General features: G+C 43.9%; 1 protein-coding gene across 1 annotated transcript in view; it reads right to left on the bottom strand.

The window, feature by feature from the left end:
* Window positions 1-12,275, bottom strand: part of ELP1 (elongator acetyltransferase complex subunit 1) — a 28,634-nt gene that overhangs the window by 1,606 nt on the left and 14,753 nt on the right. The window contains exons 19-33 of the mRNA XM_088532001.1: window positions 11,921-11,994; window positions 11,189-11,267; window positions 10,849-10,928; window positions 9,797-9,937; window positions 8,624-8,709; window positions 7,835-7,983; window positions 7,031-7,154; window positions 6,522-6,619; window positions 5,514-5,715; window positions 4,114-4,175; window positions 2,936-2,998; window positions 2,749-2,809; window positions 1,810-1,923; window positions 1,185-1,296; window positions 215-342 (exon numbers count right to left, since the gene is read on the bottom strand). Of these exons, the coding sequence (XP_088388127.1) occupies window positions 215-342; window positions 1,185-1,296; window positions 1,810-1,923; window positions 2,749-2,809; window positions 2,936-2,998; window positions 4,114-4,175; window positions 5,514-5,715; window positions 6,522-6,619; window positions 7,031-7,154; window positions 7,835-7,983; window positions 8,624-8,709; window positions 9,797-9,937; window positions 10,849-10,928; window positions 11,189-11,267; window positions 11,921-11,994 (1,573 nt within the window). The remainder of the gene's footprint in view (window positions 1-214; window positions 343-1,184; window positions 1,297-1,809; window positions 1,924-2,748; window positions 2,810-2,935; window positions 2,999-4,113; window positions 4,176-5,513; window positions 5,716-6,521; window positions 6,620-7,030; window positions 7,155-7,834; window positions 7,984-8,623; window positions 8,710-9,796; window positions 9,938-10,848; window positions 10,929-11,188; window positions 11,268-11,920; window positions 11,995-12,275) is intronic.

Here is a 12,275-nt window from a genome sequence, read left to right as displayed (position 1 = left end):
ATCTCTCTGTGCTCCCAGACAGCAGTGGAGAGCTCACGCTGCCGGGTGCTTCCCTGCAGCACAGACAGATGAACCAAACCAGGGCCTGCCACAGGCAGCCGTGTAGATGGGCCAGGCAGTTCATCTTCCCAGCCTACCCGTCTCCTGATGGGAACCCACTGCTCAGGCTGTTTTGTAAGCTCTATGGTGGATTAAGATGACCCAGATGCCTTACCCTTTACAGTCTCGACAGCACGGACACTTTCTCCCAGGGCTTCCAGAAGGGCCACATCTTCAAAAGGGCTCCCCTCCTTCAAGCTGTACCTCTTGCGCTCAGCCTTGCGCCGGTTCTTTGATGATCGTCTGGAAAGGGAGGACATTTATTCCATGCAGACCCAAAGACGAGCTGTAACAGGGCAGACTCAAAGGGAAGCGAACAAGGCTGGGCAGAAGACACCTCATCGGGAGGAGTTAGCTGTCTTCCCTGCTCCTAATTCCTGCATTCATTCAGCATTCATTTTCACATAACTCCTCAAGTCCTTACTGTCCGCAGTCAGGGGGAGCACCATGTAAACCGACATATCCAGTGGGAATGTTTCTTGTGCTGCTTAACCAATACACCCCTGGTGCTCTACAAAGCCCATACTTCATGCACAGCTGCATCTTGGCACCATGTCTGAATCCAGGAGTGTCCCTGCAAACCACCCCAGCCTATGGCACAACCCCACACCCCATGCCACACCGCTCATATTCCAGAGAGCGCTCAAAAGCAACACAGACAACCCGGGTGGAAAGGCAACAGAACGAAGCTGGGCTGCCACGTCCATCTATCAAACAGAAAACATGTCAAAGAACAAAAAGCCTGGCACAGAAGCCGTGACTGCCTGAGGAACTCCTCCTGCATTCAGTGAGGAGCCTCCTGCAGCTACTCTGACAGCGTGCCTGGCACCGACAAAGCTCCTGCCCAGAGTCTGCGCCCGCGGCTGCTCACATGGGCACTCGGCTCCTGCTGCACCTCTGCCTCCGGCGTTTGTGCTCTCTCCCTCCCAATAAGAGCCAAATTAACCACCAAATGACTGTCATTAAAACTGTATTCAAAGCATGCACAGCTGCTGGGAGGAGCATGCCAAGCATGAGCAAGCTGCCCTCCCAAACGAGTGCTGATGCTAGGGCAGCCACTGCCTAATTTGGAGGCAGATACCTACGCTGATATTCTTGAATTGCTGTGTGAATATTTGCTGTTCATGTCACTGGCTGTCACAACACTGCTGGTTTCAGAGATAAGATCCAATTCTGGGCAATTTGGCATTTCGTAATCTGCAAGACACACAAACAATATTCACAGTATGGAAAAAGGCCACAGTTATTCAGAGGTTTTTTTTTTTTTTTCAATCTGGGTAATCTATGCAGCTTGTTAGAGATGCAGCTTAGGCAGAGTCTTTCTAGCTAATGCCACTTGTGAGCCTCATGGCTCTGAGCCAAGCTCAACCAGCACACAGGAGAAAACAGCAACTGCGAGGAGAATGCTGCTGCTCTGCCCTGCTGACAACAGAGATTATTAAAGAGCAAATCCAGAGGGAAGACAGCATCTCAGTGCAAGGTGTGGATGGAGGGAGAACACAGTGCTTTGTAAGGCTGTTTTTTTGCATGTCCCTGCGCCCTCTCCCCAAGCTATACAGGGCAAATGCCCATTTAAAAATCCCACAGCAGGTTCCAAGGATTCTACTGAGGCTAAAAGGGAACAAGACTCACAAGGCAAATAGAAACCCCAAAGGAAAAATGATGGCAGTTACTTATGCTGGAGAGAGTCATATGCATTTCGGTACGAACCCTGCAGGCCCTCACAGGCCTTCTCTTTCAGCTCTTGGACCACCTGCAGCCGGCTCTTATGGCGCAGGAAGGTTGTTCTCTGAGAATCCAGGAACATCATCTGACTTTTCTGAGCTGTTCAAGGAGACAATCAGGTCCAGAGTATGAACATCTTAACATGTGTGCTAGAAGACCATTTATACACAACTTCAAGCATTCTGAACAGAACTCTCCCTCAGTAAATTCATAAATCAAGTGCAAAATGCATAAAAGGACTCTTAAATATAAGGAAATTCCAAGTTTACAATAAAGGAGTCCATCAAACAAGACACACGCAGGTGCAGCCTGAGCTAAGGTGACAAAAAGCACCTGAAGAACAAAAGTCTATTTGTGATACAGGAAGAACAGAGTGCTCTGTGGCCAACCCCTTTGCATTTCAGCAGGATGAGCACTCTCCCCACCTCATTTCATAGAGCTTACTGCCCACAGCACGAGTTGCTCAAAGAAGCTAAAATCTCCAAGAGCATCAAACCAGCCTTTCTAGAATGAAAGCGGAACATAGTATCAAATTATACTTTAAAAGACATTCTCACAAAAGCTTCTAGGACAGAGAGTTTTCTCCACCCAGAGCTCTGCCTCCACACATTTGCTCTGGAACAAGGATAGTCCTGCTTGTTCATGGACTCGTACACACAAATCCCACTGCAGCTGGTGATCTTGCGCCTTAGAAAAGCTTAGAAGGAGCACAACTAAGCTATGAAGTATCCGTGACACCTCAGAGTCTCCAGCCTCCTTCAATATGGCCAAATGTGGCTAACTAGCCAGCGTGAGTAGGGTGGAATGAAAGCAGCCACCCACACAGCTTCCAAGAGCGGAGCGATGCAGGTTCCCACAGCCCCACGAGGGACCTCCTTCCTCCTCCACAGCACAAGCAAATCTTCGGTTCTTGCACAGACTCACCTTCTTGGAGGGCAGGTTTGAAGTTGGTTTCCAGAATATCCAGCCTACCATACTTGTGAATCTGGGTAACAAAGATAAGAAAAAGCAAGCAGGGGGTTACTTAAGGACGCAACCCAGACCCCATTCCCCTACTCCCGCACTCTAAATAATCTTTTCACGTTAGTTTTCCTGCTCTGAAATGTCTTACCAGTCTCAAAGCCTCTTCCCAGAGCGCCCCTTCTAAGAGCAGGAGAACAGCCTCTTCATAGTTCTGGAAGGAAAGGGCAACCATGTGCTGTTTACTATCTCCTGTTGATGCTGGTGACAGACATTCAAGCAGCATCTGTCCTGATGCACTCTCCCACACAGCAGTACCCCAGTCAGCATGGGCAAACCCTACTGTGCCAGGCACTTCTGAAGTCCTGACATTAAAAACAACACAAACCAACACAAAGCAAGACTTTTCCTCTTTCCTCTTCCCTCTCCCCTTCTGTTCAAAACTACTGTGCAAAAATGCAGCCTTGGCCACCCACAGCATGTTCAAAGGGGCAATAAGAAGATAAGCTCACTATATGGAAAAGAAGCATGAAGCCAGCTTCTCAGAGTCTGCAATTTGGGTGTAATCTGCAACAAAAATCACAGCAAGTGCATCTTTCTGGGCATTACTCTTGTCTTCAACTTGTAAGTGGCCAATTTCAAGGTCTCTTCAAAGACCACCAGGAGCCACAGCAGGTCTCTCCCTTTCCTCTTGTCCTACAGCTTCTGCAGAGCTGCACTGGCAGCCTCACCTGCGTGGCACACATCGCGAGCCCAAGGGCAAGCAGACACAAACACAGGGCAGGGCATGAGGCAAGGCATTACCAACTGCCTGAGTAAAGCTCTGTCTGATGGAGCTCATGGCTACGGCAATCACTGCTCTGCTCCAAAACGGCTCTGAGCAAGCCTTCCTGTGGCTCCCCTCATCCATGCATACAATGACAGCTGCCTGTTTTCCAACATCTATTCATGCAACCCACACCAGTCCCTAAAAAAGAGCAAAGCAAGGTCGCTTGGTTGCTGTACGGCTAAGGGGCTGTGACTACTAAGTCTTCCTTATTCCAGGACGTGTGCTTCACTCTCCGGTACAAAAGCTTTTCCTACCAAAGCCAAGACAGCTACATGGACTTGACAACGCAGGGACACAGCATCCTGCAACTCCTTGCTCACTGCATGGCCTGACCAGCTCGGCCTTCCCCAGAACTGACTGCACAGACTCCTCCTGGTCAGCACTCACACCAGTCAAGTCCCTACTCGGTCACACACGGTCCAGGACAACAGAGCACACGGATGGTTGGCTTTTGGACAGCACATATTCCTGGGACACAGGCAGGGGAGTGGCTACGTTACCTGAGTGTATTGCTCCAGAAGTATGGCCGCCTCTGCGTGCTTCCTCTGTTCAACCAGTTTTACTACAAAAAATAAACAAACAGGGTCAGAGTTCAATTTTTGCAAAGTTGCTGAGTTTTATGCCAAAAAAGAAAGTCCTGGGGTACTGGAAAATCCTCCTGACTGAAGCACATTCTACTTGTTCACACACTTATGCAGTCTTCCCTTTGAAGGGCTCCCCAAAGCCCTTCTGAAAGCTTGCTTGTTTCTTAAGTGAACGGGAAGGAAATAAAGAAGAAACTTCTCTTCAGGGTGTCACAGTCCTGCTGTCTGCTTGGAGCAGCTTGTTCCCTGCTCGCTGTGTTGTAGACATCACAAGCATCAGGCCTGTGGGATTCAGGGCCTCTAGTGCCCTAAAAGTCTAGATCAACTTTGGCACTTGCTTGTCTGTCATGGTAAGTAAAAGTGGGACACTAATACATAGGGTAGGAAAACAAACGAACGAACAAAAAACACTTCCAAAGCAAAGCACTCTTATCCAAAAGAGTCTGTATCGATTCATCTTACTGAATTGCATTTATAATTTAAGATGTGCATTGGGAAAGTTGTCAAAGGTAAGACTGTTAACAAAAAAAGTGAACTACATACCTTGATTGCATATGAAGGATTGAGATTACATTAAATGACAGAAAAAAAAAAAAAGATATTGGAATATCCAAATATGGAAGATGATATTCCTAGGAGTCATATTCCCGCAGCTTAAAGTGGGCTTTGTAAAATCTGCCTCCAAATGAGACCATTTCCCTTGAAATACGAGCTAAGTCTGTGATAAAAGTATTATGCAGGTGGATCACAGTGCCTAGCGAGCACAAACTCTTTGAGATGACGCATCTTTTACCCTGCAGTAGGACTGAACATGGCCCTGCAGGTACCAGCTGGCCCTGGTTTCTAGCAAGCTTTCAGAAGAGAATATGAAAACACAGCACTGAATTATCCAACAGCCTTTAAGGACAGTGTCTAGTGTATCAATCTTTGTTGATAAATTACATCAACGAAGTCTAGAGTTTAGTCACATCAGATGCTTTACAGAGTCTTTCAATCCCCTGAGTTTAATCAGGCCAGGCCTCTTTCTGATGCAGGAAGCATTTTGGAGTAGCAATTCTGCAACTGGTTGCAAAGAACAAGTTTAAGAACAAGGTTGTGTGGGGCAGCAAAGGCTACAACTACACTGGCAAGTCATGGGTACCCAGCACCTCAGCTCCTGAGCAGGTGATGTACAATTATACAGACCTTTGGGAAACAGGGACCTTTTTTTCTCCTTAAAAAATAAAAAAAAAGGGAGAAAAAAAAAATCACACTGAACTCAAAGCAGCACCGACTTTTTTACCGACTTTTGCATCTTTCCTCTTCTCCAGCCCTACCTGCCATGCTCTGTGCCAGGCTGGACAGCTTGTCTGCTGTGTAACCAAGCCGTGAGGCCATGCACAGGGCTTGCTGCCAGCTGCCACTGCTCAGGAAGGAGTCCAGCGCTTTGGCAAAGATGCCAGCACGAGCAAATATCAGTGCAGCCTCTTCATGCAGCTGCTTCTGATTCAGGTAATCCCCATAGGCATCGCTGATGTCCTTTGGGACAGAAATAAAAGACAGAACAAAAAAAAAGATCAGCTGGAAAGTTAGCAGCAGTTGTCCATAAGAAAAAAAAATATATATATATATATAAAACTGGCTCTCAACCCAGGTTATCTTTTTCTACAGAAAAGAAATCTGGGAAGAATATCCCTATGGTTTTCTAGGTTTTTATCAACCCTAGTGTTGATGGCCATGGAAACATGTCACACAGAGCTGAAGCAAGAGACAGGAGGAGGTACCTAACTCTCCAAGCCAAGGGCTGGGCAAACTGCTACTCTTATCTCTTGTACTTTACACTTCTTTATCAAAGTAATGTTTTCATCTTCAGCAAAGCAAGTTAGTTGTTACAGTTCTGGAGCAGCCTGCGTTTAAAGGTTTATGTGGAGGCTGGAAATCTGCCTTCCGCAGCCCTTGGCTTTAAAGGTCTGCTCCTCCCTGGCACCATCTGAATGCATGGAACCAAACCCTTCCCCCTACTCAGATGAGCAATTTTCGTTATATCATCTTCCTGAACAGCTTATCCCAGGAATTGAACTGTGGCATGAAGGAAGAAGCAGGCCCTGCAACCACACAGGCACAGGCTGAGCTGCTGCAGGGCTGTTCAAAGCTCACAGGCTTTATGGAGAAGCTGCAGATGCACATGGTATCTCAGCCCACACAGGAGAGTAACGTCTTGCAGAGCTGGAATTCAAGCAGCTTCTGTCTCACTCCTGCCCTCACTCCAGGTGCTGGAGACGTGCATAGACACAAGGGAATTAAAAACTTGCTCATCACACTGCAGGTTCACTTAGCTCACGCACTTTGTACTCCTGGGTGCCAGGTGGGTACAGTTTCAAAGCTTCATGATACTGATTCTGATCCTTCACCAAGTTCAGAAATTCAGAGAAGTGCTCAGGACCTGTGGAAACAATTTATTTTTCTGTAGCAACAGATAAGAATACATATGGTTCTCATGCTTGCTAGAAAGTGTGGGTTCATTACATGAAGAAGCATCTTGAGCTCAGTTTAACTTGGGTGTAACAAACACATTTGTTGTGATCCATTTCCTCAAGATTTGCCTTACTTTTGCCAACAATATCAGCTACTAACAACACATCCCCAACTAGAACAAATCAAGACTTGTTCAAGATCACTCAGATCACTCTTTCCCTGCTTCTAACTATATCATAAGAAGATGGAGCGGAATACAGTTAACTATGCACCAAGAGGAGCTCCTTTTTTCAGCTATTTTATTCCAAAGGTCCTATACAAAGAAATGCTCTACTGCAGAATTTCTCCTTAGAGATACTGCACATGCAGGACAACTTACCACATTTGCTAAGGTGACCAAGAGCTTTGGCATATCTCTTCAAGTGTCTGTCTATTGTGTATCGCTGATAATTGGTTTCCATTTTTTGGAGGGTATTTAAGAAGGGTAAGTACTCTTTTGGATCCTGCCAAGAATAGTTAAAAACAGCAGTTGAGCTTATCTGATCACATCCTTGTTTTACTTACAATCCCATTTCTGAAATTAATATGCAACTGTCCACTACAAAGATTTTTTTTTTGTTAAAATGTAAGTCACCCTAAAAGATCAATTCTACATATTCTTGCCAGGAATGCCTAATTTAAATCAACAGGCTTCCATGGGGACTTCAGTTGTATCTAATGTTCAATGATATTTTAAATTGAAGTATCAAAAGAATTCATCTATCAAATATTGTTTTCTATTACCTGCTATTTTCTATATACTTGCAGCTGTAAAGCTGATCAATTTCATCTGAATGAAAGGTCACGAAAACTCATCCTTACTAACACAAATAGGATATTCTATTTTATGGCCAGCAAGCTCTTCTCCAACATGAGGAATCTCTGTGAAGACATGGATAAATTGACTGACATTCCCACAGAGAAACTGCAAGTTAAACCTGCTGAAAGCACTCGCTATTGTCACAGCCACTATCCAACCAAACGATACCCTCCACAAAGCACAGATCCAGGGATGCTAAGGCAAAGGGCCATAACGCTCTGGATCACAGTCTCCTCCTTGGCTAGTGCTGCTCTAGAACAGCCCTACTTCACCCACAGACTACAAAGAACCTTTGGGTAACCAGCAAGGTGATTTAACCATGACCTTTTGCGATTTTTCTGCCACCATGATGACTAAATCAAAATCGTATGTCCCCAGGGAGTAATCATACAATTCGTTGACATCCACAAGGAAAAGCAGGTATTTCAGGGCTTCCTCTGCACTCACGGCTGTGGCATCTGGGGAAATATTCTCTGTAATGAAAGAAAGCAAGAAAGGAAAAAAAAAAAAACCTATGATTAATTACAGCACCAGTAGTGAAACACCTCTCTGAGGGAGGGATGGCACTAACACCTTCTTAATACCAGATAAGAACCAAACTTATTTCATCTAACCACTCATTCTGTCTTATGGGAGGGTTATTTTGCCTGGGTTGCTTGTAGGAACTTTCCACCTGGCAACCTGGCAACTTTGAGGCCGTGCCCAAGCACAGTAACTTGTCAAGTGTGCAGCCAGGGTAAGTCAGAAGCATCAGGATAGGACAAAAACGGAGCCTGCCAGTTGCAGATATAGGGAACTAAAACAGAAAGCTCCTATTTCTGTCTGGGAAAAAAAAAAAAAAAAAGAGCCCTGATGGAGAGAACAGCTCAAATCCAGGGCTATTTGCTGACATTCCTAAAGCAAAGGATCAGCTGAAGGCAAGTACATCGCTTGCATATGAACTGATCTGCTGCTGTTCTATTATCACACGGCTAGTTTCAAGCATGTTTTTTGTTTGAAGACAGGCTCCACAAAAAAGCACTTTAAAGTAATTTTCAGAATCACCCAACCCCATACAAAATCTATCACAAAGGATCACTCATTTTCAACACTTCTAGGTTCCTGATACTACACCTCGAAGGTCATGAACTTTCTGGAGAGCAGTTTCCAGTTCTGGAGGACTTTTCTTTATGTACGATGTCAGTATTGACAGGCAGTATCTGAAGAAAATGGAAGTTGTAAAAGAAAATGACATGTCAGAAAGACTCTGTTTATTCCTATTTTAGCATCAAAAATACTCAAGTTACTCTATTTTTTCCCCTTCAAGGAAGACCACAGACCACAGGAAAGAGAAAAGAACAGAATACATGACAAAGAAAACTGTACTTAGCATGTTTCCCCTAACATATTGCAAGACTTGCGGTGTGTTTGGAGTACAGTGAGTTGCTTTACCATGCCAGCTAGCATGAAGGAAAGAACACCTGCTGGAAGAGAGTTTTCCAAATCAGGTTTTGCCTGAAAATAGTTTTTTTTTTTTTTCTTCTCTCTGAAGAGAAAACCTTCCAGGAATTTATTTCCCCTTTCATATATTTCATATATCTTATAGCTTTTCTAGTTAAGAGGATGTCCTTTTTCTCTTTTTTTTCTGAAAGTTTTCAGGGAAAGGTATCTAACATTACCTGGGTTCAGCAGCACCCCACTCCCTGTTGCTTCACTACCCACTGTTTCAAATTTGAAGCTGAAAATGGTTTAACAATGTATTTCAACGTTTAACAATGTATTTCACTCTGCCCTTGAAAATCTTGATTTATCCAAGGAAGATGGCAATAAAGGGGTAGCTGCTCAGGTATTCAGCAAGGTATTCAAAAAGAGGCAGCAAAAAGGTTTACATCAGGATTACAGAGGTAATCCAGTTTCAGAGAAAGCATGTGAGATTTTTCAGAAAGGTCATCTCCAAAAAGCCAGCATCTCCCCAAGATGATCCTGCTCATGTCTTTCTACCCTCCATCACACAAAGACTTCAACTGCAATTTCAAACTGCATGCAGTATTTCTTAAAAATCTTATAATAACCCCACCTATGTAGTTCTTAGGGGAAAAATTGTTTTGCTGCCTGTGGAATCACTAATCGTGCTTTCCAGGAAAGGAGTAGCAGCAGCACACAAAACATCTGGCTAAAAATTTAGTGGAACACAACCCCCCTCAAAGGATTTGAAGTAAAATAGCTGACAGCAACAAGAGTTTCCCTTTTCTAGAAATGACTTCCTTGAAGTCCCTGTTCCTTCACCCACAATAAGGAACTGCTCACTTATGAGGGTCAATGCGTTCCATGGCAGCTCTCATCACATCACACACGAGGTTTACTTTTTTTGGACCTGAATGCTGCTGTGGCTGAGCATGACTGCCACCATTCAGAGATGGGTACATGTTCTTTGTGAAATCTTCTTCTCTAAATAAAAAGAAATACTGTGAGTACAACCACATTGCATCATATAAACCACCACAAAGTAAAGGACACATACCACAGAGTATGACTACACAACAATAATAGTTCCTATACTCACTCAGTGCAGATAGGCAACCTGCCATGCTACCTGGCAGAACCAACATGTCTCCACTGTTTTTCATTCCTTCCAACCAAATCTCAGTCCACAACAGAGTGTACTCAGTTGTGAATACAAAAAAATCAGAAGGCAAGATTCTCAAGATACAACTGCTTTCCACTGAAATGGATATTTTTGCATTGTGGATATGCTAGAAACAGAACACTATCGAAAACCAAGCTACTTCTTGGGCTTTCAGAATAAAAAATAAGGTAAAAACCGAGAATAAAACACAGAAACCGAGTGACAGCTCCCGCTGCCAAAAAAAGTACTTAATACAGCAAGCCTGAGAAATCCTGAGGCTAACAATGGCTTAACATCACTTGTTCCTAAGTCTCTGAGAGAAAAAGTAGGTAAAGGGTGCCCCTATAGGAAACTCAAGAAACTATCTTTCCCTCAGATTTCAAACAGGAAATGCTGTCTTCCTCTCCCTTCCTTATGAGGATGCTTCTCTGTTCACATTTACCCTTGTGCAGCAATTGGAAAGAAAACAAAGCAAAATAAAACAAAAAAAATCTCATATCAATCAGATGCTGATCTTCTGCTAGCGAAACATACTGAATGTCTGCAAGCTGGAGTTCGCCAACAAGACAGTGATTGTGCCTGAAATTTCTGAATTTATTGAGGTGTTTGAGACTCATCATGCCAGATTTCTGGCTGAGTCCTTGCACCCACACCACAGAGCTGTCATTATGTAGGCAAAATAATTCAAAACCACTGACTATATGCATGTCCCCATCTGCAGAATTATACTCACTTCAGTTCAGTGAAAAACAAGTTGATGTAATTCACAGAATCTATTTGCTTGATAAAGGTTTCCACATTTTCCAGAAATACCTGAAACAAACAAAATATTACTACTCTTATTCTGAACTAGTGAAATAAGGAGAGCAATTTTAAGGACCTTCTTTCAAAAGGCAAGATGAAAGAAATGCTAAACCCAATCTGCTTGTATAAGAACATCAGTTCAGAGCTGTCATCCCTCCTGAAAGCAGAACTGTCAGCACCACCTGCTCTTTAGAGTCTATTGCTAAAAGTCTACGGATTCCAGGCTTGAGGGATATGGAAAAGTGTACAAAAGAGCTGGGCATACTTGCCTTGGGATTATGATCATACAGAAGATTGAGGTTGATTCTCAGCTTCCTCATACACTGAAATGCTTCCCGGAACATAAGCCTAAGAGAATAAATTAAATAGTTTACATACTGGATAGCTACAACATCCAAAAATAAAGACAACCCTTTAGAGGAAAGGAGAAACATGACGGAATGTGAATAACAGGTTGGGCAAGAAGCCATTTAAATTGCCTTATAAGATGTGCAAGGATAGTCCTGTCGGTTCTCAAACCCCGCAATGGGACAGTGAGAGACAGGCCTTTCACTTCAAAGAAAAAATAAAAGAAAAACAAAACCAAAAGAAACACAGAAAAGAGTAAGTCACTACATTTCAACCTGGTGAGGCAACTTCCACTTCTGAAAAGTTAATTGTAAAAAGGATTAAACAACTACATTATGAAAAAAGTATGTTATTTTGTAAAATGCCCTAAATGTCCAGAGAAGAGAGCAGACTAAGGTATTCCTTCTGCCCCCCCAGTCCTGGCACACATGTAAGCCCTTCAGTGGCAGTGTCAGTCAGATGGGACTGCTGAAAGCTGGAATTTTGGCTCGTAGCCTCAGGAACCATTTTCATCTCCACCGAAAAGTCTATTCCTTGAATCCAGCCTTCCTCCCTTCTCAGCACCATGGCTCAGCACCACAGAAACAGGCCGACTGTCTCTCAAACAGCTCTGAGTGGGGAAGGGAAGACTAGAATAAACAAGTGCCACTTGCCTGTTCAGCCACTTCTGAATTTGAGCAAGAACTAGAGCTCGGTGGTGAATGGTCTCCAGATTCCCTCTTGGCATCTACAACACAAGATTCAAGCAATAATTTCTTGCAATTACTCTACTTAAGTCCAAGACAAAGCAAGAACAGATCAATTCTTCCAGACCTGTCTTGTGGGTACCGGGGTCTCTTTCCTCATTTTAATGAATCTGGGAGAAATATATTAATATTTTCTCAGCTTAGAAATATTTCGTCCTCAGGAGGCCACAAAGCATAAAGACCTCACAGTCTGGGATAGCCTAGGAGAACTGAAAGGGAAAGACACTTAAAAGCAGAGAATTCTTCAAGCAGAGGAATTCAA

The sequence above is a fragment of the Tinamus guttatus genome, unplaced genomic scaffold, assembly GCF_059628265.1.
Source record: "Tinamus guttatus ecotype Peru unplaced genomic scaffold, ASM5962826v1 Tinamus_guttatus_pri_ptg000446l, whole genome shotgun sequence".
Taxonomy (NCBI): domain Eukaryota; kingdom Metazoa; phylum Chordata; class Aves; order Tinamiformes; family Tinamidae; genus Tinamus; species Tinamus guttatus.
This window is presented reverse-complemented; position numbering and strand designations above follow the sequence as displayed.